The 27,679-nt window shown below is 36.4% G+C and overlaps 1 protein-coding gene across 13 annotated transcripts in view; it reads left to right on the forward strand.

The window, feature by feature from the left end:
• Mycbp2 (MYC binding protein 2) overlaps window positions 1–27,679 on the forward strand; it is a 237,284-nt gene that overhangs the window by 78,609 nt on the left and 130,996 nt on the right. For all 13 annotated transcript variants that reach the window (XM_057786001.1, XM_057786003.1, XM_057786002.1 and 10 more), the window contains 8 exons: window positions 1,890–2,009; window positions 4,447–4,528; window positions 11,011–11,128; window positions 15,147–15,351; window positions 15,902–16,055; window positions 22,222–22,394; window positions 24,070–24,195; window positions 24,279–24,406. In XM_057786001.1, coding sequence (XP_057641984.1) covers window positions 1,890–2,009; window positions 4,447–4,528; window positions 11,011–11,128; window positions 15,147–15,351; window positions 15,902–16,055; window positions 22,222–22,394; window positions 24,070–24,195; window positions 24,279–24,406 — 1,106 coding nt within the window. The remainder of the gene's footprint in view (window positions 1–1,889; window positions 2,010–4,446; window positions 4,529–11,010; window positions 11,129–15,146; window positions 15,352–15,901; window positions 16,056–22,221; window positions 22,395–24,069; window positions 24,196–24,278; window positions 24,407–27,679) is intronic.

The raw sequence follows: 27,679 nt of genomic DNA on the forward strand, positions 1-27,679 counted from the left end.
CTGATTAAGTAAACTTTGGAAAACATAGTCTTATTTTTTTTCCTGAGGTCATGAATATATTCCACCATCTTCCCAGATGAGAGAGAAGCCTTTAAATGGGGGATACATTTCATCCGGACCGAAAGTGTTAGGACTTTTTATTTAATTTGTTTTTTTCTATGGTTTAATAGACAAACCCACATTAGAAAACTTAGCAAAAGAGGTATTATTTTTTTTTTATCCTGTTATAGTAAAACCTCTCACTAATTCTGGTGTAGTTTTGTGATATTTTTTAATAAAAAATTCAAAGTAATTTCTTCCTCTGGATTTTCAGGGTCATACTTTTAAGGGGAAACCTGTCTAAAATCACTAGCTTTTCAAACCAAGGGCTCAAGAAATGAAGGATTCCTTCAACGTGCCTTCAACCTCTGGGTCCAGCAGTTAATTCTTGTATGTTAAAGGACTTTCATGTTTATGCTACATTTTAATGTAACGTTGACCTATTTTGAAGTCTGATGTAGGGGAGCATATTTTCTTCATTGTAGTATTTAATCTGTAATCTGTATTGCTTGAAGATAACAAAACTGAGCTTTAACTTAAATATCCTGATATTAATACTTCTTCAGTAAGTCACATGGGCTTACCCATTTTATGCTATTCCGAATTAGTGAGGTTTTACTCCCTAGTGTTAGTAAGTATTTAAAGGTTGTTAGAAAGTATTCAAAGTTTTTAGATGAAGGTCATTGTCTTACAAAGAAGGTTACTCTTTAGATAAAGTTTGTGTTAACTAAATAATAATGAAAGTAAATCAGAGTGAATGAAATGAAAACTAAATAATTGGATGTTCTCATATTTAGTATTTAAACTGTGTGTCTGCATGTTGTATACACTTCTTTATTGTTCCCATGCTACCATGGAGTGCTTTAGCCCGGTGCCCTGTGGAAATTCCTTCCAGATGTTCATTAGTACTGTGTGAAAGGAATTTGAGTATTGATATAAAGGTCATATTTGTTTCAAAAAGCAAGCTGTCAGTCTGATTAACACATTACCAACTCCAAATTTTAATATTCTAGAGTGTGAATGCTATGGTTAGAATATCATACATTTCTAAATCATATGTAGAGAACAGTGGTTGAAAGAAGCCTAAAGCAAGTTGAGAGGCAAATATTAGGAAAAGAATAAAGATAAAAAGAAGATGTGGTGGGCTACAGCGAGTGGGGACAGAAGAAAGCCACAGACTAGAATATGGAGGGAAGGAAGGAGAGGGAGATGAATGGGGATAGGCCATTGACCTAAAGCATCTTCAGTAAAAATCTTTGGTCTTTATACAGTTTTTTAAGTTCAGTAGTTCTGCTGTCCTGGTAGGCAGAGAGGCAAGAAGAGCCTTTCTGAGAGCTGGATAAGAAACCTGTCATTTGTGAGTCTACTAGAATTCTGTAAATAGCGAGTACTAACAGTATCATTAAGTGAAATTACTGTTAAATGACTTTGCATATTGTTATTTTTATGCAAACTAAATTTTTCCATATCAAATTTAAATTTCACATTCAAATTTTATTTCTGTTAATTATGCATTTTCATTACACAGCTAATTAGCTGACTAGTTTTTATTCATACCTTAATCCTATTTTTATTTTTATTTGTTTAATAGTACTTAGAACTGAAATACACACACACACACATATATATACATTTATGTGTATATATATATATTGTATATGCATAGATGTATATATATTTGTTCAGACTGTCTTCTTTGCAGGTAGCTTCTTGATCTATCACTTCTAACAATGACAGGGTCTTCTTGCTTATTCCTTTTAACATTTTTTCTTTTTTTCTTCCATTGTAAAGTATTTAAAAATTATTATGAATCTGAATAATGGTTTAATCATTAATTATAACGTTTTCAGATGGAAGTGGAGATAGAGGGGAAAAGGATGCAAGCAAAATCACAACCTATCCTCCAGGCTCCGTGAGGTTTGACTGTGAGCTCCGAGCAGTGCAAGTCAGCTGTGGATTTCACCATTCAGGTAGCAGCTGAAACTTTGGGGTATAACTTCATTTTTACAATTGTGCATACCTTGCTTCTAATTGATAAATTATAAGTTGTTGCCTGCATGTCAAGGCACAGTATCTGTCAAGTTAATAAGTTTTTTATAATTGCAGAATCTCTTAAAAACTATAGCATGATGAAAGAGTACTGTACTTGTCACCAGATCTAGCTTCTAATTTGTCTGCTGATATACTTTCTAATTCAGTTCAAGAAGTTACTGGAGATGAAATAATTTGTGAAGTGCCATTCAATTCTAAAATCCCTATCTCTTATAATATTACCCCATGTTTTATTAGTGCTAAAGTAGAAATATATATATCCTTAAAATAAAATATATTTTAGTAAATTATTGGCATTCCATTTAAACAGCTTAAGTTACACTATTAAAAATGAATCTATGTTTTCTCACTTGATAAGACATTCACAAATCTTAATTTCTGTTGTTTTGTTGCTGTTTATAGTCGTTTAGAGACTACCCTACCTGCTTGCCTCTAACATTCTAGATATTAGAGAACAGAATTTAATATGTGCTTACCCATTATGAAGATAAACCAACATGTCTCACTAAATGCTAATGTTATCTAATGGTATTTGTCAGTGTTTTAAAGTGTATAATGAGAAGCATGAACTTTATGACCTATAAAATACTCTTCAAAAATAAAATTTTATTAATTTTTTAATGAATGTAGAATTATGCAAGCTACTCTTGCCTAATTTTTATATTGTTTATTTTTTGATACAAGATCTTATTGTGTACTCCTGGCTGGCCTAGAATTTACTGTATAGATGCAGCTGGACTCAGATTCACAGAGATTCCTTTGCCTTTGCTTTCCAGAGACTGGGAGTCAAGGTGTGCACTGCCACACCTTTCTTACCTATTTTTAAATTAATATTTTTCTTTTTTGAGAAATTTATACAATGTATTTTGATCGCATTCACTTTCCCCATCCTCCAAATCTTCCCAGATCTCTGCTTACCTCCATACCCTCCCAGCCTTTTTTGGCTCTCTTTCTCTTTTTTTAACCCATTAAGTCAAGTTTGTATTGCCGAAAGACCTGCCCTGAAGTGTAGTTAACCTACCAGCCTTTACATCCTTAAATAAAATGCTATCAAATTCCAAAAGCTCATGTGCTTGTGATGGGACTTCATACCCACCTCCCCTGCTCCATGTTGAGATTTTGTCTGTCGTGGCCTTGTATGGATCTTGGTCATACTGTCACAATCACTGAAAGTCCTTAAATACACCTGCCCTTTTGTATCCAGGAAATGCTATTTCTTTGTAGTCATCTATCATCTCTGGCTTTTACAATCTTTCTACCCTTGTTCCATGAAGATTCCTTAGCCTTGTATGGAAGGGTAGTGTATTGATGTCCCATTTAGGGTTGAGAACTCTGAAGTCTTTTATTCTCAGCAGGTTGGCCAGTTGTGGTCCTTTTTGCTAACTGCCATCTACTACCAAAACAAGCTTCTCTGGTGGGAGTTGAGAGATGCCCTTATCCATGAGTATATCCATAAGTCATTCGGATTTATTTTTGCTAAATAAATTATCTCCATTTAGCACAGTAACAGTAGTAGAGTCTCCCCTGTGGTCTATAATCTGTCTAGCTACAGGTTGGCCCTGTTAAGGGTGTCAGGTGTGGTTTCTATTTCATGAAGTGAGTCTTAAAATATAATCCATAAGTGGTTGGTTACTTCAAAAACAATCATGCCATTATTGTTCCAGGAGGATTATTTTGCCAAGATGGTCATTGTTGTGGCTCAAATGGTTGTAAATTAGGTAACAGTGATGATAACTTTCTCTGTGGGTAGTGTGCATATGTTACTGTTAAAGCTAGCCACGACGGTGAAGCCTCAACCATTCTTGCTTGACTTTTCAATTTTTTATGGTTCAGGTATGTAGTATGTGCAAGTATGCAGTAGGGTTTTGCCATCAATTTTTAGAGATGAACTAAGAGAATTTTCAATAGCTTAAGATGTTTAGAGGGACTCTATGAGACCACAATAGACAACAGCTAAAAAAGAAATGACCCATTCCTGGCATTGGGTTGTTGCTATTTGTTATTATTATTATTATTATTATTATTATTATTATTATTATTATTATTGCCAACGTGTGTTGTGTAGTTGTGATATTGTCCCTCCACCGTAAGGTAACTTGATTTAAACTCTTGTTATATGTGTATATTTTAAGGAGCTTCTACTTTAATAGGTTTCCCTATGGCTTTTTCAAAGCTTGTCATGTAAGTTATCCCTCCCTATATTCTTTGCTGCCTTTCCATCACTCATTCATCTAATTTTTTTATTATCTATTTTTAATGACTTAACATTTAACAGTGAAAATTATATTGCTTTCATTATTGCAATAATAAAAATATAAAATGCTTATTCTAAAACTATTAAACTGTCGGTTTCAGTGGTTTTGATGGAAAATGGAGACGTCTATACATTTGGATATGGGCAGCATGGCCAGCTCGGACATGGGGATGTCAATTCCAGGTACTGACTAGCTTAATTTTTCTATAGTGTAATCTTTTTTCTCATATCCCTTTCTTTTCCCCTTTTTGTTTGTGCGCGCATGCGTGCGTGCGTGCGTGTGTGTGTGTGTGTGTGCATGTAAGTGTGTGTACACTGAAATAATGCACTACTGCTTTTGCAAACATGCCCAAGAATTATTGGTGGTTTTTGATTGTGTGGTTGAGTTTTATAGACGGTAGTTTATTTTCTAGTTTAATGAGAATTCTATTTTAGGTATAAGAGTGACTAGAACTACTACAAAATTCTTTTCAGTTAGATTTTATTCACAGGTTCCTCCTGGAGATAGAAAAGGTACTGAATACACCAAGTTATCCAAAGATAACATTTAGCACTGTAAATCAGCTTTGTATGCCTGCAGTAGGTTATTGTGAAGAAAATCCATGTTGTTTAGGTCTACAGAGAGCAGACTTGTTTATCTAGTCAGCCTTAACTCAGAAGCTGAGTTTGTATAAGAGCCTAATTTCCATTCTGCCTCATTTCTCATTCTATAGTCAGTATGTGAAGTCGAGTCATTGCCAGAATCAAAGGGACATCTACGATTTCTTATTTATATTCCTTGAAAGAAAGGACTTACATTTTTCTTCTAGATATTAAGTAAACCCCACAATTTTCATTATGTTAACTCACCAAACTTCTGTGCCATCATGTAATAGGGGCCAATGATTCTGTAAGGTGTGTTGAGAATAAGTCAACACTGTTCTGTTTCTCTCTGAAGACTTATGGCATAGAAAGGTTTATCACAGTTACAATGGTTAATGCTGGTATTTAACTGATAATCACACTGAAGTCCTGTGAAAGAAAGGTCTTTGCAGTTAAACATGATAAAACCCTCGTGAAAAGACCCTTTGTAAAAGTCAGATTTGGTACATTAATATCATTCTACAAATAAATACTTGTCAATCAACATATTAGAATATGAAATGCTGTGTTGGGAGTGGTGGCACATACCTTTAATCCCAAGATTTAGGAAGCAGAGGCAGGCAGACCTCTATGAGTTCAAGGCCAGCATAGTTTACTGAGAGAGTGAGTTACAGGACAGCCAGGACTGCACAGAGAAACCCTGTCTCAGAAACAAAACCAAACAAATGTGTGTGTGTGTGTGTGTGTGTGTGTGTGAGAGAGAGAGAGAGAGAGAGAGAGAGAGAGAGAGAGAGAGAATATGAAAATACTGATAATCATAACTATACTCAGATTACATCCCTCTGGTTATTTTAATTTCTGTGCAATATGAAAATTGAGCATTATAAAAAAAGATCCCTGTCCTACTTTGGTGAAAGAAAGATTATTTATATCAGCTTCTAAAATGAAGAGGTTACCTGAAAATCCCATCTGTTTTTCTGATTGTTCTTAGTCACAGCACCATCATCAATTTGTAGTAAGTTTCTGAGGTAGCAAAATCACAGTGATATGCCCAGTTCTTTGAGTAACTCAAATTTATCATCTTTTGAAGTTGGAGCAGAATTATTGTTTCTTAAAATTAAATATTTTAAAATTTTATTTATTTATTTAATAAGTACGAGTATTTCGTCTGCATGTGTGTCCATTGTATCACATGCATGTCTGGTGCTTCTAGAGGGAGTCAGATCTCACAGAGCTGGACTTATATCTGCTTGTAAGCCACCGTCTGAGTGCTGGGGACAGAATCTCCCATCTTATGCAAGAGCAAACAATGTTTCCAGCTAATGAACCATCTCCAGCCCCATGCTATGCATTTTAATTTCCCCAAACTTTACTTTTCCAGTATGAAAAATTTTACTCATGCTTTCGTTTTAATGTGTAACTGAAAGACTCGGTACATGCTGTAGGGCAAAAAACCTGAACTGAATTCAGGGACTTGAAATTCCACCGAACCCTGAGCTCACCCCTAGCTCAGAACTTGAAATTCCACCAATTCCTCTCCTGGATATCGCTACTCTGGAAAACTCTGCCCCCATGATTTAAGCTTGCTTCCCACCCTGTTCTGTTTCTTGTATCCTGAGCAGAGGCAGTCACCTCTGTGTTTTTCCCAATAAATTTCTTGTGTGAGGTTTGCTGAGCAATGTGACTTTGTGGTGTTGCTTGGATCCCAGCTGCCAGCTTACACTTACACATGTGACTTTGGCAGAGCTAATTTGGGTGACACAGCATAGTCTGCCTTTATCATACACTAGTGGATTCGAAATTCATCCAGACCACTTCTATCTTTATCAGCCTTCTTGTGACCTAGAGCTATCTGTGATTTATAAGATGTTAATTAAATTCGGAAGAGGTCATCACTTATTTGGAGGTATAATCCCACAAGTAACAAAGCCTCTACAGAACATGTATTGATTACCACAAAAGCAAAGCATGTATAGATGTTTGTTTATATGGTTGGATGTATTTTTAAATGTTTCTATTAACCAAGTGAACATTTCATAGCACATGTTAAAATATGTTGACTAATATAAGGAAACTGTTATAGTGTATATAATGATAAAATATAGAGGAGATATTATTGATATTCTCTTAACTGTGTCATTTTGTCAGCTTCCAGCTTGGGTCTTGATTTTTTTTTTTTTTTTTTTTTTTTTTTTGGCATTTGGTAACTATTTTTAGTCAAGTTTCTTAGCCTTGTGCTTTGGGTTTTTCCTTTATTAAGTAGTATAAAATGTATCTTCCTCAGATGTATGTATGAGAATTCAGAGATGATATAGGTCATATACTTAGCATGGAACCTAGCCTGCAACAAGTATTCAATAAATACTAAACATTACTATTAATGCCTTTTAATATTTTAACTCTTTTAAGCAATAGCCCATGCTAGAGTCAAAGCTGATCCTTTTGCCTCAATTGTTTTTCACTGTACTAACCCCACTCTTGGTGCTTTTGGAAAATGGATGTCCAAAGGTTTATAAGGCTTTTACTCATTTATTCCTGAAATTGGTCTAATAAGATTTAAAAATTTTAAATTTGTTTGTTTTGTTCATTGTGCTTCTAAGTTTCTGAATTCCAAATTAATTTACCATTTACTGTAAATGTAAAGACAGATCTTCAAAACTATATAGTTCTGGTACATTGAAAATAAGGTGATATTTCTGAGCTTTATCTTCTTTTCTTGTCCTTCTACCCAAATACAGTATTTGATCATAGTGTCTGAGAGTGTATAGAAAGGTTCACGTCCTTGCCTCATCACTTCCTGCAAATAATGTGATTGTGATGTATCTGAGCTTTAGTCTTCAGCTCCTGTCTAAGGTTGCAGAATCTATGTAACATGTAAAGGCATGGAATGTACACATATATATATTTATATACAGGTGAAATTTTTATTTTCTGTTCTTCCCCTGTTTTCCAATAATTTAGTAAATGAACCCATGAGTATCATGGGAAAAGTTCAAAGAACATTTCAGAGACCTGCAGTTAACCTTTGGAGACATCTTGAAAGATGTCAGATGTGACAGTGCACTAACTTTAGAACTCAGTGGTAGCATTTTGTAAATAGTATCTATAAACTGTAACAGTTCTAGGACCTCTCCCTTTAGTCTTTGTTTGACTTGAGCTGATGTGTCCATGAGGACATTAATTCACAGTGCATACCTCTGAAGTGGCAATAATATTACCCGTTTGCTGTCCTCAGAATTGAGAATCCCTTACCCTTTGACTGATCTTCCCATCCATATTACTGAATTCTCTAGTTGAAAAACAAACAGCAAACAAACAAAATATGTGCTTCATTTATTTATTCTACTTTATCTTTTATTTATTTATTTATTTTGAGACATGACTTTTCTGTACTCTACTTTTATTGCCTACTATGTATAATAACTGTTTTTCATTTATTGAAAATTTAGTGTAACTCACAGTGTTTTTTAATACCCAGTTTTATTATAATAATAACCAACTTCAATATAGTGTAATGGTCCTATATGCTAATTCTATCTTGACACTCATAAAGTAGTAAAATATATATAGTTCTATAAATATATTTCTCTCTATGTTTTTCTTTATATATGAAATATGTTTTTATAAAAATTCCATTTTTAATTTTTTTTTAATATTTCACTACTTTGTGAGTGTATATACTATACATAAATACATATATTCCATTGCATATGTGTCTACATACACATGCATACAGAGGACTTGAGTTTATTAGTGTGTTATTTCCTACGGCTCTCTACTCCTAGTCTTTTTTCCTTTTCACTTTATTTCTTACAGTTTAGAAATTATTTCATCTTTTCACTCTTACCAGTGTGCTACGTAAATGTACGAATCTGCCTATATTTTTCATAGCTGTGTTTAAGGACCCATAAAGAATTAAATCACCATGTTCATATAGATGGACATCATTTCAGATTCAGCTTGTGTCTCTCTACAGTGAGCATAATTCTGCTTTTGCATGACTTTGTTATTATTTGTTTTTTAAAACGTTTTGAGAACTTGCTGATAGACATTCCTGTCAGGAAAAGAAATTATAAAATTTCTGCAGTGTATTACAGGTAAACTGAAAGCTTTTTTACAAGCTAAAGTTTTTTTCAGGTCTCCTGAAGGTCAGTTGTGGTCTTCCTAGAAATCCTATTGGTTTATCTCAAAAATCAGTTCTTTTAATTCTAATCTAGGCATTTATCTGTTCCCATAGCCACCAACTGAGCAAATGATCTGATTTTGAATTGTTCTGTTCACCAGACCTTTTCCCAGCACAGGATCTGGGAAATAGCATAACAAAATAAAATTGTAAGATGGGCAATTCTTCCTTCCACAAACTGTATAACTCTGCTTTCTACTCTCATCGTCCCCCACTCATTTCTTTATGCTATAAGTGAGAGAGAAGTGTACTTTCATCATTCCTTGGAGCCTTTGCCTAGGTATTTTTTTTAGAATCTGTGCAATACTGTTTCCTATCTCCCTTCTGACCTCTTAAGTCTGTTTAGCTATGTTAATGTTTTCACACTTTCTCAGATCTTTTATTTTAAACGGAATAAACCTGCTGTTCAACTGCCTTTTTGTTTTTAGCCATGGTTCTTCTTGGTTTTTTCTTTTGCTACCGGTATGCTTGAACTGCATGTCTGTTGCAGTGCTTTGCTTGCTCCTGCCTGCCCTGGCGGCTCCCTGCCTTCCTAGAGCATTGGCATGCACGTTATTGGACTTTCTTGAAATTCTCTTTCAAGAATTCTCACTCTCATTTCCCAAGATTTCTTTCTTCAGTTCCTCTTCATATCCAGAAGAGCAAAAACCTCTTCATCCTGCTCTGTAACAAGCTACACAGATTCATTGCTTTTCTAAATAGAAGTGAATGCTTCTACCATCTACTCTGTTGTTTCCTTTCCCAAGACTGAAGATTATAAAATCAGTTACTACATCTAGTTGCTTTATTGAATTCCTGTTAAGATGTCACATGCCATGGAATTCACAAGGTCAGCACATTTCTTCTGTTAAAAGACACAGATGAATATCTGAAAAATTAAAATTATATCTGAAAAATTAAAATCATGTATAACTGTCAGATATAACCATCTTTTCATACCTCATTGTTCCTAGTTTATAATTTTATTATTACTTACTCTAACTTCTATTTCTACTTGACAGTCTTGCTCTTTTCCAAGTCATTTTCAGTTGTATTCTATCGAATTTTAGTGGAAAAATTTTACATAATTTTGAAGTATAATTTGCTCTCAAAAAAGCTTTCTTTTTGTGTTTTTCTTCTGTAATATTTTTCCAATTACAGATGACAGTTACTAAAAATGGTTAATAACATAGTTTATAAAAGTAGGTAAGGATACTAGGCTATCATTTTCCTAAAACATCATTTATTATGTGTTTACTATGTGCCAGGCATGAATCCAGACACTTCTTGATTATTTCCAGGGATCACATGGGACAGACACAGTTTCCTACTATTCTCTATATTGTAAGGAGAAAACTGAAGCACTGAATGAATTTATCTATCCTGGTCTCTCATCATGAATGGAGTAGGACAATCCTGGGCTGTCTAGCTCTAGATACTGAACTGGTAGCTACATAGTGGCTGCTCAGTGTGCATGTTCTGAGTACTTAACTATTGCACTGACATCAAGACTATATCATCTTGCTAAAAATTATAACAGAGATTATAAAATTATTTTATCTAGTTCCTTGATTGAATTTCTGTTGTGGAACCACATGCTTAGGTGCTAAGCCAGTGCATAGTCTTAGCAGATTTCTCCTGTTAAGTCAGCATTAATATATGAAAAGTTTTAATGATGTGTTCATGATTAGGGCAGTACATTTCAAGAATCTTTTTGTTTATCTCCTTAAAGTCATTGTCCATTTACCTGGTATCTAGCATGGAGGCAGGTGGAGGCAGGTGTATAACACCTAAACAAATGATTACTGAATGCTCCTAGTAGTGCCTTGACAATTTCGATTCCTTATTTTACTGTTTATTCATTGTTTTATATTTCAGTTGAATCTTATAAGAAATTGACTTATTTTTTTTTTAAACCTAGGGGATGCCCCACACTTGTTCAAGCCTTGCCAGGCCCTAGCACACAAGTCACTGCCGGCAGCAACCACACGGCAGTCCTTTTAATGGATGGACAGGTCTTCACATTTGGAAGTTTTTCTGTAAGGAATCTTTCGAGCATTAATAATATTGTATTATACAATTGCCTTATAATTTGCTACATTAGCTATTTTTTTCTGGTTCCAGTAAAATTTTCGTATTAAGATAATTGCATATGCATATTTCTTGCCTATCCAACACATAAAAAGCCTGAATAACATACTTTCACATAATTTTCATCTCTAGTTCAGCATTAGAATTTATTGAATTTAGCAACTGTGTTAGAATTGGACATGTTTATTGCAAATCAAAAGCTTTTAACCAGTCAGTGGAGCTGATCCGTCATTTGAAAGGACATTTCTCATCTAATTTGTAACACAATAATTTTACTTAACATGAAGAACTGTTTCTATTTTCGAATATTTTGAAAGCTTAGATTTTAAATAATTTTAAAACTATACTTTCTTATGGCTGCTTGTCCTTGCCTAAGATCAAGTGCAAAATTACTTTTCTTTGTTCTGTCTGTTTTTGTTTGTCTATTTCCCTCTTTGCCTCTGCCAAAACTTGGGGAAAAAATGAGAATGCTGTGAGGGTTTTTTAATAGTTTGATGTGGTAGATATCAAGAAAATCTTTCTAAGACTATTAGTAAGTGTATACTGTATGATGTGGGTGACTCTTCTGACCTAAACAGTTTACGTCTTTTTAATTGTGCCTGTGTTCTTTGTATGCCTGTGCGGGGACATGTATATGTGAGGTGTGCATGCCAGGACACATGTAAAGGTTAAAGGACAACTTTGAATATTGTTCCTCAGAAGCCGTCCACCTTGTTTTTTGAGGAATAATTAAAGCGTAAGAGGTTTGCAGTCTATTTTCCACGGGACAGGTTTGGCAGAAGTTTGGTGCTGTGAGCTGTCAGGTCCTGACCCATTTACTGCTTTGCTATTAAGGGTGTGTTTTTTCTGTTAAAGGAGGCCATGGTCATATAGTGTTAGCCTTCATCTTATTTTTTTGCTCTCTTTCCTCCTCCTCCTTCCTCTTCCTCATCTTTTTCTTCTTTATTTTGATATAGGATATTACAGTAAAGCCCTTACTAGCCTGAGCTCTCTATGTAGACCAGGCTGGCCATCAGCTCACAGAGACTGACTTGTCTCAGCCTCTACTTGCTGAGTGCTGAGAGTGAAGGCACATGCCACTATGCCTGGCTTTCACTTTGACTTTTCATTTCTGTGTAATGTCAGCTCATGGAATGTTCCTACTCCAAATAGGAAGGGTCTTCACATCTCAACTGACCCAGTGCAGAAACTGTGCTCACAGAAGTGCCCATGGTTTGTCTTCTAATTGATTCTAGATCCTGTCAAATTGATAATATTAACCATTTCACTGTCAGTTCATGCAGGTCTTATCTGTCCTTTTTTATAGCCTTTGTAATAATTAAAAAAAATCTTTGGCAGGAATTTAAATTATCTCAGGACATTTATTGTGTATTCTGACCATGGTTGCTTGTTGCTTTAATGGTATGTGTAGAAAGTAAGACATAAAAAAAGTAACATTCCATTATTGTGAGCATATTTTGGCACATACATTCTTAAATATATCCTTTTTCGGTGTTACTGAAATAATGCCTTGGAATCTGAATCCTTCTGGCTCAACCTCCATAATCATCGGATTACAGACATGCTCTACTGTACCTGGCTATGGTTTTGCTTTATAATATTTTCTTATGGAAGGACAGATATTATTCTTCCTCATCTATCCCTCTTATGTAATCACCTTTGAACATTAATTATAAAACTTTCTGATTTACTTGTCTTTATGAAAATAATGTACTTTTGAGATTATAAGCACATCATATCACCCTTCTCTTTTCTTCCTCTAAGTTTTTGAAATGGGGAATGAAATGGAGGTGAGCAAGCAGGTAAATATGCACTAGGCAAGCCTGTGTTACGGAATTAAGATCAATTTTGTCATATTCGTTTTATCTGTGTGGATTTGGATCTGCTTGTGTCTAGGATTTTGCATATCTCTGTCTGTGCCTTGTCTATTGACATAGTGTAGAATTCCTCAAAGACACCTGTCATGCAGCGTATTCTTACCTCATGGTGTATCTATACTCTAGTTTTTCAGTATTTTGTGCTTATACACGTAAGTGCTTTACATTTTAATTCCTTAATAATATTATTAGATGTGTGTCACTTAGATAAATTCTAAGAACTGAGGATTCGGAGTCAAAAGTTAAAACCCTGATAGGCCTGTGCATGTTAACAGTCTATTTTCTCACAAGCTGTGTACGAAAGCGGCTTTTTCCAGAACGCTGACAACAGAAGGGGCTGTTGATCCTTTTAAGCAGCACTGATCTGATAGCTGAGGAAGGGTCTGCTCAGTTTCAAGTCCCTACCTGTGGTTGGTACTATGAACTGTCAAGTTCTGACCTATTGCCAGTTTGCTATGAAAGGTTTGGCTTTATTTGGAGAAATTTTCTGTGTCCTCTCTGTTCGTTTCTCCTTTTAGGCCTCCTCTTTTGTGCCTCCCATACCTTTAGACTTGCTAGACATGTGGAAGAGAACTCTGGGTATTTGGTTTCTTCCTCTGGTTACATGTAATGACTTCTACAGAATCTTAACGTGGCTAAAGATTTAAGTCATGTACTTATTTGCTTGCTTTGTGTGCTGGTTTTGTGTCTTCTGGTGGGAAATGTGAAATCAGTTATGGCTTTCTAGACTAAGAAATTCTAGTTGCAGACTCGACTTCAAGGATGGCTGACTTTTCAATCCCTATGGAATTGTTTAAGCATCTATATTTTTTACTTTATTCAGATGTTTTGGGTGGTGGTAAGGGAATACATGGTTATTTTAATATTCCGTGTGACTTTATTTTCTTCACAGAGCTGAATATATTTGAATATTGTGTGCTTTTTCCATTGTTCACCTTTTTTATACTCTTTTTTTTTTCTTGTAAAAAAATAGACATTTGAACAAGGATAAACACGAGCTATTTGGCTACTTACTTCTTTATTGTGTAACTAACTTCTTCTCCTTCCCTAGGTTTTCTTACTTCTTTTATTGTATAACTTCATCTTGTCCCTCGCTAGGTTCTTCTCTAGGGATTGAGGCTTAGTTGCTTCTATAGTTAGTCTGTGTGTTGTTTTCTGGCTGTAATGTTGAAGGAGTAGAAGTATTCCTAGGAACCTGGTAATTGAGTGAGTGTTAGCAGCAGTCTGAGTTCCCTCACTCCTAAGGTGTTGGCTTTCTCTCCATGGCTTGTTGCTTCTTCTCATTGGTGAGGTTGCATTAAATATTTCTGGGACCATGAGGTAGTATTTCTTCTCTTCAGGGGTTTATGAAAGGAGAGTTATGTGAGAGATGGCTCCTGAGCCATATGGATTGATTGTCTGCTGTCAATGGACTTTTGTTTTTCCAGGTACTGTCTTAGTAGTGAGAAACTCCCTACTTTTTAAATACATTTCTTTAGCTAACCAATTACCTACAGGCAGCTATACTTTTGAACTGAGCTATCTTGTTTTAAACACACACCTTATTGTATATTCCTATTGTTTAAAACATAAATAAAATGACTAACTAGAACTTTATATAAGAATTATATGGAACAGTTTTCTAAATTTACTCTCAGTTCCTTTATTTAAGCTTTTATCTCATTGCAAAATATCCTCTCAGTGTGAGCTAGAATGACTTTCTTTTACACTGTTACCTTCAAATGCCAAAGTGATTGTTTTAAGTGAATCATTTGTAACAGTACTTTTTAGACATTGTATATATAAGATACCTTTCCTTTAAATGTAGGTAAATACAGAGCATTTTAAGAACATTGCTTATATAGCAAATACTTCAACTTATCACAAACATATACATTATGCATTGTGAAAGATTATCTAGGAATAATAGAAATTACTCTATTACTTTGAAAATGTTAAGTCCAAATTTCACATTTATTTATTAAAAAAATTGAAAGTCTATAAAAATGAGATTTCATAAAGCTGCTTTTATACACAGTTATTTTAACTTTAGAGAACCTGCATACCACTTCTTCAACAATCTGCATGATATGATTTATTTAATTTTTAGAAAGGACAACTGGGACGACCCATTTTGGATGTGCCATATTGGAATGCAAAGCCAGCTCCCATGCCTAATATTGGATCAAAATATGGACGGAAGGCCACTTGGATAGGTGCAAGTGGAGACCAGACTTTCTTACGAATTGATGAAGCACTTATAAATTCTCATGTACTTGCAACATCAGAAATTTTTGCTAGCAAACACATAATAGGTAAATAGCTTGTCTTTATAATGAGATATTTCTGTTCCTTTTTATATTTCTGGTAATAGAAAAATGAGGTAATTGGGAAATTTAAAAAGCAGCATATTGATAAGCTACTCAACAGCAGAAATATGAGCCTTGTTATAAAGGGGTCAAACTTATATTGTCCTGAGTGGTTTTCTACATTAATTCTTTTTCTGTATTTATTGAAATTAATTTTATGGGTGATCATGATTATCACACTTAAACCTATGCCCATGACACAACAAGTAATTACACAGTAGAGGTTTAGAGGATAATACTTATTATCAGTAATTGTAGATTTATAGTCAGAGGTGTTGTCTTAATTCTACCGTTTAAGAAAAGATTCCAAAAAAAAAAAAATAATAAAGATAAAAGATAAAGAGGGGAAAAAAAAAAGAAAAGATTCCACTTAAACCATTTAGGTATATATCAGCTTCTGCATGTTAAAATATTGATAATAGTGCTTCCCTTGTGGGCTTGGGGGAATATATAAAGGTAATGCAAAGTAAAATATATTTAAATGTGTTTTTATAAGGTTTGGTACCTGCTTCTATATCAGAACCTCCACCATTTAAGTGTCTTCTGATCAATAAAGTGGATGGAAGTTGTAAAACTTTTAATGACTCTGAACAAGAAGATCTGCAAGGATTCGGTGTGTGTCTTGATCCTGTGTATGATGTGCTTTGGAGGTAAGCATATGACTTTATAAAATACAGCATCAATAAGATGGTACAGAATTGGTTTCAAGATCTCACAAGGTCCAAATCAGGAGCAGAAGGAGAAAGAGCACGAGCAAGAAACTCAGGACCGTGAGGGGTGCACCCACACACTGAGACAATGGGGATGTTCTATCGGGAAATCACCAAGGCCAGCTGGCCTCCGTCTGAAAAAGCATGGGATAAAACCGTACTCGCTGAACATAGCGGACAATGAGGACTACTGAGAACTCAAGAACAATGGCAATGGGTTTTTTTTTTTTTATTGAAAAAAAAAATTTTCCGCCTCCTACCCGCCTCCCATTTCCCTCCCCCTCCTCCCGCCCCTCTTCCCCTTCCCCCCACTCCTCTTCTCCTCCCTCTCCAGTCCCAGGAGCAGTCAGGGTTCCCTGCCCTGTGGAAAGTCCAAGGTCCTCCCCCCTCCATCCAGATCTAGGAAGTTGAACATCCAAACTGTCTAGGCTCCCACAAAGCCAGAACCTGAAGTAGGATCAACACCCCGTGCCATTGTCCTTGGCCTCTTGTCACCTCTCATTGTCCGCCATGTTCAGAGAGTCCGGTTTTATCCCATGCTTTTTCAGTCACAGTCCAGCTGGCCTTGGTGAGCTCCCCATAGATCGGTCCGACTGTCTCAGTGGGTGGGTGCACCCCTCGTGGTCCTGACTTCCTTGTTCATGTTCTCCCTCCTTCTGCTCCTCATTAGGACCTTGGGAGCTCAGTCCGGTGCTCCAGTGTGGGTCTCTATCTCCATCCATCGCTAGATGAAGGTTCTATGGTGATATGCAAGATATTCATCAGTATGGCTATAGGATAGGATCATTTCAGGTTCCCTATCCTCAGGTGCCCAAGGAACTAACTGGGGACATTGCCCTGGGCACCTGGTAGCCACTCCAAGTTCAAGTCTCTTGCCAACCCTTAGGTGGTTCCCTTAACTAAGATATGAGTTTCCCTGCTCCCCTATCCAACCTTCCTATATCCCCAATCATCCCGTTTCCCCCAGTTCCCCTCATCCTCTCCTTCACACTTTTCTTTCTCCATCTCCCCTTACTCCCATCCCACCCTACCCCCAAGATTCCAATTTTTTGCCCGGCACTCTTGTCTACTTCCCATAGCCAGGAGGATAACTATGTTTTTCCTTGGGTTTGCCCTCTTGTTTAGCTTCTTTAGGACCACATATTATAGACTCAGAGGCCCCCTATCCATAGCTAGAAACCAATTATGAGTGAGTACATCCCATGATCTTCTATTTGGGTCTGGGTTACCTCACTCAGGATAGTATTTTCTATTTCCATCCATTTGCATGCAAAATTCGAGAAGTCATTATTTTTTACTGCAGAGTAGTACTCTAATGTGTATATATTCCACACTTTCTTCATCCATTCTTCCATTGAAGGACACCTATGATGCTTCCAGGTTCTGGCTATTACAAATAATGCTGCTATGAACATAGTTGAACAAATGCTTTTGTCACATGATAAGGAATCTCTTGGGTATATTTCCAGGAGTGGTATTGCTGGGTCCAGGGGTAGGTTGATCCCAATTTTTCTAAGAAACCGCCACACTGATTTCCAAAGTGGTTGCACAAGTTTGCAGTCCCACCAGCAATGGATGAGGGTACCCCTTTCTCCACAACCTCTCCAGCAAAGGCTATCTTTGGTGTTTTTGATTTTAACCATTCTGACAGGTGTAAGATGATATCTCAAAGTTGTTTTGATTTGCATTTCTCTGATCGCTAAGGAGGTTGAGCATGACCTTAAGTATCTTTTGGCCATTTGAACTTCTTCTGTTGAGAATTCTCTGTTCAGTTCAGTGCCCCATTTTTTAATTGGGTTAATTATCATTTTAACGTCTAGTTTCTTGAGTTCTTTATATATTTTGGAGATCAGACCTTTGTCTGTTGCGGGGTTGGTGAAGATCTTCTCCCAGTCAGTAGGGTGCCTTTTTGTCTTAGTGACAGTGTCCTTTGCTTTACAGAAGCTTCTCAGTTTCAGGAGGTCCCATTTATTCAATGTTGCCCTTAATGTCTGTGCTGCTGGGGTTATACATAGGAAGCAATCTCCTGTGCCCATATGTTGTAGGGTACTTCCCATTTTCTCTTCTATCAGGTTGAGTGTGTTCAGATTGATATTGAGGTCTTTGATCCATTTGGACTTGAGTTTTGTGCATGGTGATAGATATGGGTCTATTTTCATTCTTCTACAGGTTGACATCCAGTTGTGCCAGCACCATTTGTTGAAGATGCTTTCTTTCTTCCATTGTACACTTTTAGCTCCTTTATCGAAAATGAGGTGTTCATAGGTTTGTGGGTTAAAATCCGGGTCTTCTATATGATTCCATTGGTCGACTTCTCTGTTTTTATGCCAGTACCACGCTATTTTCATAACTGTAGCTCTGTAATAGAGTTTGAAGTCAGGGATGGTAATGCCTCCAGATGATCCTTTATTGTGTAAGATTGTTTTCGCTATCCTGGGTTTTTTGTTTTTCCATATAAAGTTGATTATTGTCCTCTCAAGATCTGTGAAGAATTTTGATGGGACCTTGATGGGGATTGCATTGAATCTATAAATTGCCTTTGGTAGAATTGCCATTTTTACTATGTTGATCCTCCCAATCCAAGAGCAAGGGAGATCCTTCCATTTTCTGGTATCCTCTTCAATTTCTTTCTTCAAAGACTTAAAGTTCTTGTCAAATAGATCTTTCACTTCCTTGGTTAGAGTTACCCCAAGATATTTTATGCTTTTTGTGGCTATCGTGAAAGGTGATGATTCTCTTATTTCCCTCTCTGCTTCCATATCCTTTGTGTATAAGAGGGCAACTGATTTTTTGGAGTTGATCTTGTATCCTGCCACATTACTAAAGGTATTTATCAGCTGTAGAAGTTCTTTGGTGGAGTTTTTGGGGTCGCTTAAGTACACTATCATATCATCTGCAAATAACGCAAGTTTAACTTCTTCCTTTCCAATTCGAATCCCCTTGATCCCCTTATGTTGTCTTATTGCTATTGCTAAGACTTCAAGAACTATATTGAAGAGGTATGGGGAGAGTGGACATCCTTGGCGTGTTCCTGATTTTAATGGGATGGCTTTAAGTTTCTCTCCATTTAATTTGATGTTAGCTTTCGGCTTGCTGTAAATAGCTTTAATTATATTTAGGTATGGCCCTTGTATCCCTAATCTCTCCAAGACTTTTATCATAAAGGGATGTTGAATTTTGTCAAATGCTTTTTCAGCATCTAATGAAACTATCATATGGTTTTTTCTTTCAGTTTATTTATATGATGGATTACATTGATAGATTTGCGTATGTTAAACCAGTCCTGCATCTCTGGGATGAAGCCTACTTGATCATAATGGATAATTTTTCTAATGTGTTCTTGGATTCAGTTTGCCAGTATTTTGTTGAGGATTTTTGCGTCGATGTTCATGAGTGAGATTGGCCTGTAATTCTCTTTCTTGGTTGAGTCTTTGTGTGGTTTTGGTATCAGAGTTACTGTAGCTTCATAGAAGGAATTTGGCAATGACTCTTCTGTTTCTATATTGTGAAATACATTTAGGAGTATAGGTATTAGGTCTTCTTGGAAGTTCTGGTAGAATTCCGCATTGAAACCATCTGGTCCTGGACTTTTTTTGGAAGGGAGGTTTTTGATAACAGCTTCTAATTCTTCACGACTCACAGGTCTATTTAGGTTGTTTACCTGGTCCTGGTTTAACTTTGGTACACACCTCAACTACAAAGACAGACACCTACTCAGAGTAAAGGGTTGGGATAAGGCGTACCAAGTTAATGGACCTAAGAAACAAGCAGGTGTGGTCATACTAATTTCTAACAAAGTTGACTTCAAACTTAAATCAATCAGAAGAGATGGAGAGGGACATTTTCTACTCATAACAGGAACAATTCATCAGGATGAAGTCTCAATCCTGAATATCTATGCCCCTAATACAAAAGCACCCACGTACGTAAAAGAAACATTGCTAAAACTCAAGGCAGCAATCAAACCACACACATTAATAATAGGAGACTTTAACACTCTTCTCTCACCAATGGACAGGTCAATTAGACAGAAACCTAACAGAGACATAAGAGAATTATTGGAGGTAATGAATCAAATGGACTTAACAGACATCTATAGAATATTCTACCCAAATAGGAAAGAATATACCTTTTTCTCTGCAGCTCATGGAACCTTCTGGAAAATTGACCACATACTCAGTAACAAAGCAAACATCCACAGTTACAAAAAAATATCTGTAACCACCTGTATCTTATCAGATCACCATGGATTAAAGCTAGAATTCAACAACAATGCTACCCCCAGAAAGCCTACAAACTCATGGAAACTGAACAGTCAACTACTGAACCATACCTGGATTAAGGAAGAAATAAAGAAAGAAATTAAAGTCTTCCTTGAATTCAATGAAAATAAAGAAACAACATACTCAAACCTATGGGACACTATGAAAGCAGTCCTGAGAGGAAAGTTCATAGCACTAAGTGCCCACTTAAAGAAAACAGAGAAAGCACACATTGGAGACTTAACAGCCCACCTGAAAGCTCTAGAAAAAAAAGAAGCAGACTCACCTAGAAGGAGTAGAAGACTGGAAATAATCAAACTAAGGGCTGAAATCAACAAAATAGAAACACAGAAAACAATTGAAAGAATCAATGAAACAAAAAGCTGGTTCCTGGAGAAAATCAACAAGATTGATAAACCCCTATCCAAACTAATCAAACGGCAGAGAGAGAATTTGCAAATTAATAAAATCAGAAATGAAAAGGGGGACATAACCACAGACACAGAGGAAATTCAGACAATCATTAGATCTTACTACAAAAGCCTGTATGCCACAAAACTGGAATGTTAAAGAAATGGCAATGGGTTTTTGATCCTACTGCACGTACTGGCTTTGTGGGAGCCTAGGCAGTTTGGATGCTCACCTTATTAGACCTGGATGGAGGTGGGTGGTCCTTGGACTTCCCACAGGGCAGGGAACCTGGATTGCTCTTTGGGCTGACGAGGGAGGGGGACTTGATTGGGGGAGGGGGAGGGAAATGGGACGTGGTGGTGGGGAGGAGGCAGAAATCTTTAATAAATAAATTAATTAATTAAAAAAAGATCCCAAGACAAAAAAAATGATTTTTTTTCACTAAAAAAATTACGTTTAACAGTTCTGGTAGTAAAAATTTGTTTGGACTAGTTTATGTTTTCAGGTGTGTAAACATAGCTCTGCTTTGTAACATAACTGGTTGTACCTTCCTCTTTTTATATTTGATGGTAGCAGTGAATGAGAGAGATAAATCCCAAGTACTTTGTGCTAGTTTCTTCATCATTTTTATTGTTCCAAAAGAGATTTAAGAGACAGTCTTCTCCTGTGTTGTTATTGTGAAGCTGAGAGGTGTTCCTCTTTAAGTTGGGTTCCGAATTTCTTTCCACTGTCTGGACCCTCGCTACTCTGTGCCTTGGGATTTCCCACACAGTCCTTGGATGCAGATTCCTTAGCTAAGTTTCACTTTGCCTCTGCTTCATGTCTGCGCCCTCTCAAATTTCTTAGGAGCTCACTTCTCATGAATAATCAGAAATTTAACATTTTCCTGTGTACATTAATGTATTACTTATTTATTTTTTATTTTTTATTGAAAATAAATTTCCGCCTCCTCCCAGCCTCCCACTCCTCTCTCCCTCCTCCCACTCCTCTCCTCCTCCTCCCACTCCTCTCCCCCTTCCCTACTCCTCTCCCCCTCCCTCTCCAGTCTGAAGAGCAGTCAGGGTTCCCTGCACTGTGGAAAGTCCAAGGTCCTCCCCCCTCCATCTAGGTCTAGGAAGGTGAGCATCCAAACTGGCTAGGCTCCTACAAAGCCAGAACATGAAGTAGGATCAAAACCCAGTGCCATTGTCCTTGGCTTCTCATCAGCCCTCATTGTCTGCCATGTTCAGAGAGTCCGGTTTTATCCCATGCTTTTTCAGTTCCAGTCCAGCTGACCTTGGTGAGCTCCCAATAGATCAGTCCCACTGTCTCAGTGGGTGGGTGCATCCCTCACGATCCTGACTTCCTTACTTATTTTATAGTCAAGTATAATTTAGAAAATTTTCAAAGTTAACTACGTGTTGAAGTGCTGTAATTATTATCTTTCTTGATAGGTTTCGACCAAGTACCCGAGAGCTCTGGTGTTACAATGCAGTGGTTGCTGATGCCAGACTTCCCTGTGCAACAGACATGCAGTCCAGATGTAGTATTCTAAGTCCTGAACTTGCTCTGCCAACAGGATCAAGGGCTCTGACAACCCGATCTCATGCAGCCTTGCACATTCTGGGTAAGGTTGCCTTTTGATATAGAGCAGAATGACATTCATGTATGCTGTACTGATAGTCAGAATTTTTCTTAAATGGTTAAATTTGTATGTTATTCTACCATATTTGTTAAATAATAATGGGTGCTAATCACACAATAAATTAAATCCTAAGAAGTTTGTCTTCCATGAAATGATACAAATATCTCAATATCATAAAATAGCAATGGGTGCCCAAGTGTAAGGCATCCCTGAATATAATTTTCTCAATGTAAAGATAATGAAGGATTCTGTTTAACTTGAACATTTAAACTTTTAGAGCTGTAATTTAAATATGTTTCTATAGTGTCTAATTTATGTATATACTTATTAACTACTTTGGGATTCAGAACTTTTGTAATAAATAGTTGCTAGAATTTTGGGGGGGAGGTGTTTGCTTGCTTGCTTGCTTGCTTGCTTGTTTTTAAGTCAGTTCATAGACCTGTGTATTGTTTTGCTTTTAGAAATGATTATTCAGAAAGATTCATTAGGAGCTAGCACGACTCGGTAAAGTTTGCCTTCCAAATGTCAGGACTAGAATTCAGATTTCCAGAACCTTTGTCAATGCTGGGAAGGTTTGGTGGACTTCCCATAATTCTGGTCCTTAGGAGACAGAGACAAAGGCCCTGGAGCAAGCAGACGAGCTAAAATGTCTATGTTGGTGGTTCTGAGTTCAGTTGAGAGGTCTTATGTTAATAATACAGTAGAAGACAACATAAGAAGGCTCCCAATGTGATGTTAGCCTTAGGCCTGCACGTACATACACACACATGCATGTTTATCCTAATAAACATAAACACTTTCACATATGTAACCATGCAGATACACAAAAGGACATACTTATGCTTATATAGGATCTTCACTATAAGTTCATATTTGTTGTAGGGAGGCTGCTGTTGGTTCCTGGCTGCCCAGCCCCAAAATAATCACACAGAAACTGTACTGATTAAATCACTGGTTGGCCCATTAGCTTTAGCTAACTCTTACATATTAATTTAACCCATTTCTATTAATCTGTGTATCACCACGAGGCTGTGGCTTACTGGGAAAAGTTCCCGTGTCTATCTCTGGCAGGGCTACATGGCTTCTTTCTGACTCTGCCTTCTTCCTCTGGGCATTCAGTTTAGTTTTCCCTTCCTACCTAAGTTCTGCCCTGCTATAGGTCCAAAGCAGTTTCTTTATTCATTAATGGTAATCACAGCATACGAGGAGTATCCCACATCACATATTTCTAAGCATAGTTAGTATATTATAAATTTATTTCTTCCTTTTTTTCTAAGATTCTATTTTAACCATTGCAGCCATCCAAATCACACATCAAAGTTATTTAAGACTAATATGTCTTCCTTTAAGAGTACTTTGAAAATCGAATTGGTTTAAGAAGTTCTGTAATGAACCAAAAGTAAAGTGGTTCTGACTTTTCAGAGGTTTAGTTTTGTGGAAGATGTCGTATAACTTATGTTTTAAGTGTGATAATTACTATGCAGAGAAAAATTTATTGTATGTATTCTTCTATGAAGTGCTTAATACTGGGAATAGATCATGTTTATTGAGCACATTCATAACTTATTTTAATTTGCCCTATATAGTATTAAATAACATCAGTACTACTGAAAGTTTTTGTTTCAAGAGTTTGAAGTTGACTTATTTATCGTTTTAGGTTGTCTTGATACTTTGGCTGCTATGCAGGACTTAAAGATGGGCATTGCAAGTACAGAGGAGGAGACTCAAGCAGTAATGAAAGTCTATTCCAAGGAAGATTACAGTGTAGTAAACAGGTTTGAAAGTATGTATACTTAGACTTAGGAAATGTTATCTAGTAGCAGAAATAGACACACGTTTAAAACCATCTTTATTTACATCTTTCAGGTCATGGAGGAGGCTGGGGTTACTCTGCTCATTCAGTTGAAGCCATTCGTTTTAGTGCTGACACTGATATTTTACTTGGTGGTCTTGGTCTGTTTGGAGGCAGAGGAGAATATACTGCTAAAATAAAGGTAGAGTTTATGATACTGTAACTCTGTTTCACCTGAAGACATTTGTTTTTACTTAGACTGTTGCCTTATGTTTCCTTTTTACTTTTTACTTTGGTTTGTGGTTAATGGTTTCTTTAGAGAAAGGAAACATTGCTAAACTCTTCCTCAAAGCTATGAGATTCACTGACCAGTAAAAAAATCTAATTCATACAAAGGGAGAAAATGAGCTTTCAATCCAAAATGGATTCAACCCCAGTCTCACTGCTTTGTGTTGAAGTTGATTAGCTGCACCCTGTTATGTGGTTGCTGCCCTAGAGCTGTCTTAGTACCAGGATAAACTCCTTTTGTGCATGTAAGTCTCCACCATCTTTACTGCCAAATACTATGTAAACAGCAGCATGTGGGGACTAGGAATAAAGGGAGAAGTAGGAAGGGATTTGTCTTTTGTGTAAAAATTTTGCACTAGTTATGTATCAATGACTGGTGTGGTAGCAGATGCTTGTAAGCCTAGCAACATGGGAGTCTGGTGCCTGTGTAAGCCTAGCAACGTGGGAGAATGGCACCGGGGAGTTCAAGGCTAATCTAGTGTGTTTCAGGCTATCTTGTATGATTATGACCTTGCCTTTTTTAATGAAGTTGTTAAGTTTCCCACACTTATCTGGAAGAGCCAGCAGGCATTGTCTGTAGATTACCTGACTGTTTTGGTTTCTTAGTAGTAGTATGGACATGTGTCTGTAGTCAGTCTGCTTTTGTAATTTTTCACACTGCAAATTTTGCCTCAACTCTAGTATCATGGTTCATAAGGAATTTTAGTTCTAGCTCTTTTGTGAGAGGTATTCTTTCTTTAGATTGCTCAGTAATACTCCCAAATTAAGAAAATATATTAAAGCCCTTGATTACTTTTGAAGACAGTCTACATAAACCTCAACCATAACTGAAGACTTTTTTTTTTTTTTTTTGGTTTTTCGAGACAGGGTTTCTCTGTGGTTTTGGAGCCTGTCCTGGAACTAGCTCTGTAGACCAGGCTGGTCTCGAACTCACAGAGATCCGCCTGCCTCTGCCTCCCGAGTGCTGGGATTAAAGGCGTGTGCCACCACCGCCCGGCTCTGAAAACATTTTTAAATGTTTACTTTTTCTGATTTTTTTTACTTTTTTTTTACTTTTTCTGATATTAATGATTATATATGCCTTTAAAAATATAGATACCATAAGAATGAATTTAGTAAAAATTAAAGTTCTTATAGTAATATAAATCATAGGAATAATGGTTAAGAATACCTAGATCACATCTCTGTTTATACTAAAATTCCAGTAGTCTTAGTCTTTTAGTTGTGTTTAGTGCACCTCTTTCAAAATGATTCAGAATGATTTGATTCTGTAAGACAGGAAAGCAAACTCAGTGAGTTGTTTTCTAGAAAATAATACTCAGCAAGTTCATCAAGGGGGTATATATGTAGTTGCTAACATTTATGTTTGTATATTTGATAATATCCAGCGAGCTCTTCAAGATTGTAAGATTGTATGTATTTCTCCCTTCTAGTTTTAGAATTTTTTGAGAAGTGGAATATTACACATCATGGTGAACTTCTTTCTGTTTTAGAGGAAGGCCTTTAAGGCACTGGTTCTCAACCATCCTAATGTTGACACCCTTAATACAGCACTTCGTATTGTGATAATCCCAAAACTTAAGATTATTGCTATTTCATAACTGTATTTTCACTACTGTTATGAATATAATGTAAATATCTGATATGTAGGATGTCTGATATTGGACCCATAAGTGGGTTGTGACATACAGGTTGATAATCAATGCCTTTAAGGATCAAAGAGTATCAGACTTCACTTGGAGCATCTGTCTGACTATGTTATACTTGTTGTTTCACTGTCCTTTGTATACTATGGCTTGCTGATTCTTCCTCGGGATCTTTGCTCTCCTTCTCGTTAGCTGCAACTCTTACCAAGACCTGCATATCTCATTTCCTCATCACCTTTGACCTTACCTCCCTTCTGAGTCTATTTAAAATATAAATTCTATTCACTGCTATAAATTTATACCAATAGCTGTGTTTTTGTTTTGTTTTTTCTGGTCTGCATTTTTTACTCTTATGTATTCCTAGAACTGTGACTAGCACATTGATGAGTTTGAAAGTATTTGTGGAATACAAGTGAAGAAGCAGATTATGGTCATATCATTATATTATGACTAAGAGAGGCTACTAAGGACTTTTACCATGAAGTATTCTAATCAGATATTCTTTTTAGAGAAATTACTAAGTGCCATAGACTTGGCTAGCATGTAAGGACCAGAGGTCAATCACCACCAGCACAATAGATAGATAGATAGATAGATAGATAGATAGATAGATAGATAGATAGATAGATAGATAGATAGATGATAGATAGATAGATAGATAGATAGATAGATAGATAGATAGATAGAGCTGGGAAATATAAACTGGATTAGAGGGAAAGGCAGCTAAAACTAGTTTATGAAATCCCATCTTTTTGTGCTGCTGAAAGAGTAGACACACTGATGACTGAGAAGTGTGGGCACAGGCATTTTTAAGACACTGCCACTGTACAGAGTAGGGACAGCAAGAAGAGGAAGACAGGTCATTTACTTTAGAACAAAGAATATTGGAGTCTGTGGGTATGCCAGTAAAGTCTGAGATAGAAATAGATTTCCAGGCCCTTGGAAATGATTGAAAACTTGGCGCTACAGGCATAGTACTGTTCAATAATTTTAAATTCATTTTAAAATCTTTGCTGCAGTTTACCTGCTATAACTCTCCAGAGAAGAATGTTTTACAAATATTAGTTCCCTTTTATTAAAAAAATTTTAATTAAATTATAATTTTATCACTCCCCCAACCTTCCTGGTCCTCCCTCTAATCCCTTCCATGTCTCCTCCTGCCAACCCCTCCCTCATTACCCCTCCCTCCCCCTCAACTTAGTAGTCTCTTTATTATTGTCACATTTATAAATATATAACTATGTAAATACAGTCCTCTGAGTCTCTTTAGTATGGCTTGCCTGTGACTGATTTTAGGGCTGAACACTCAGTAGAGGATACCATTTAGGGTCTTCATTCTTGGGAAAAGCTAATTCTCATATTAATCCATTTTTTAAAAGATCTCTTTTCTCATAATCTCTTTTTCCTTACCTAAACTCCTTATTTCAAGTTCTTCATTGCATCCTTTCCCTTGCTAGTTACTGAACTAGCTTTTGCTACCTGTATTTTTTTTTTATTGTGAATCCTCAACTCCTCTATAGTAATATCTTCATAATCTTTTG

The sequence above is a fragment of the Chionomys nivalis genome, chromosome 12 (genome assembly GCF_950005125.1).
Source record: "Chionomys nivalis chromosome 12, mChiNiv1.1, whole genome shotgun sequence".
Classification (NCBI taxonomy): domain Eukaryota; kingdom Metazoa; phylum Chordata; class Mammalia; order Rodentia; family Cricetidae; genus Chionomys; species Chionomys nivalis.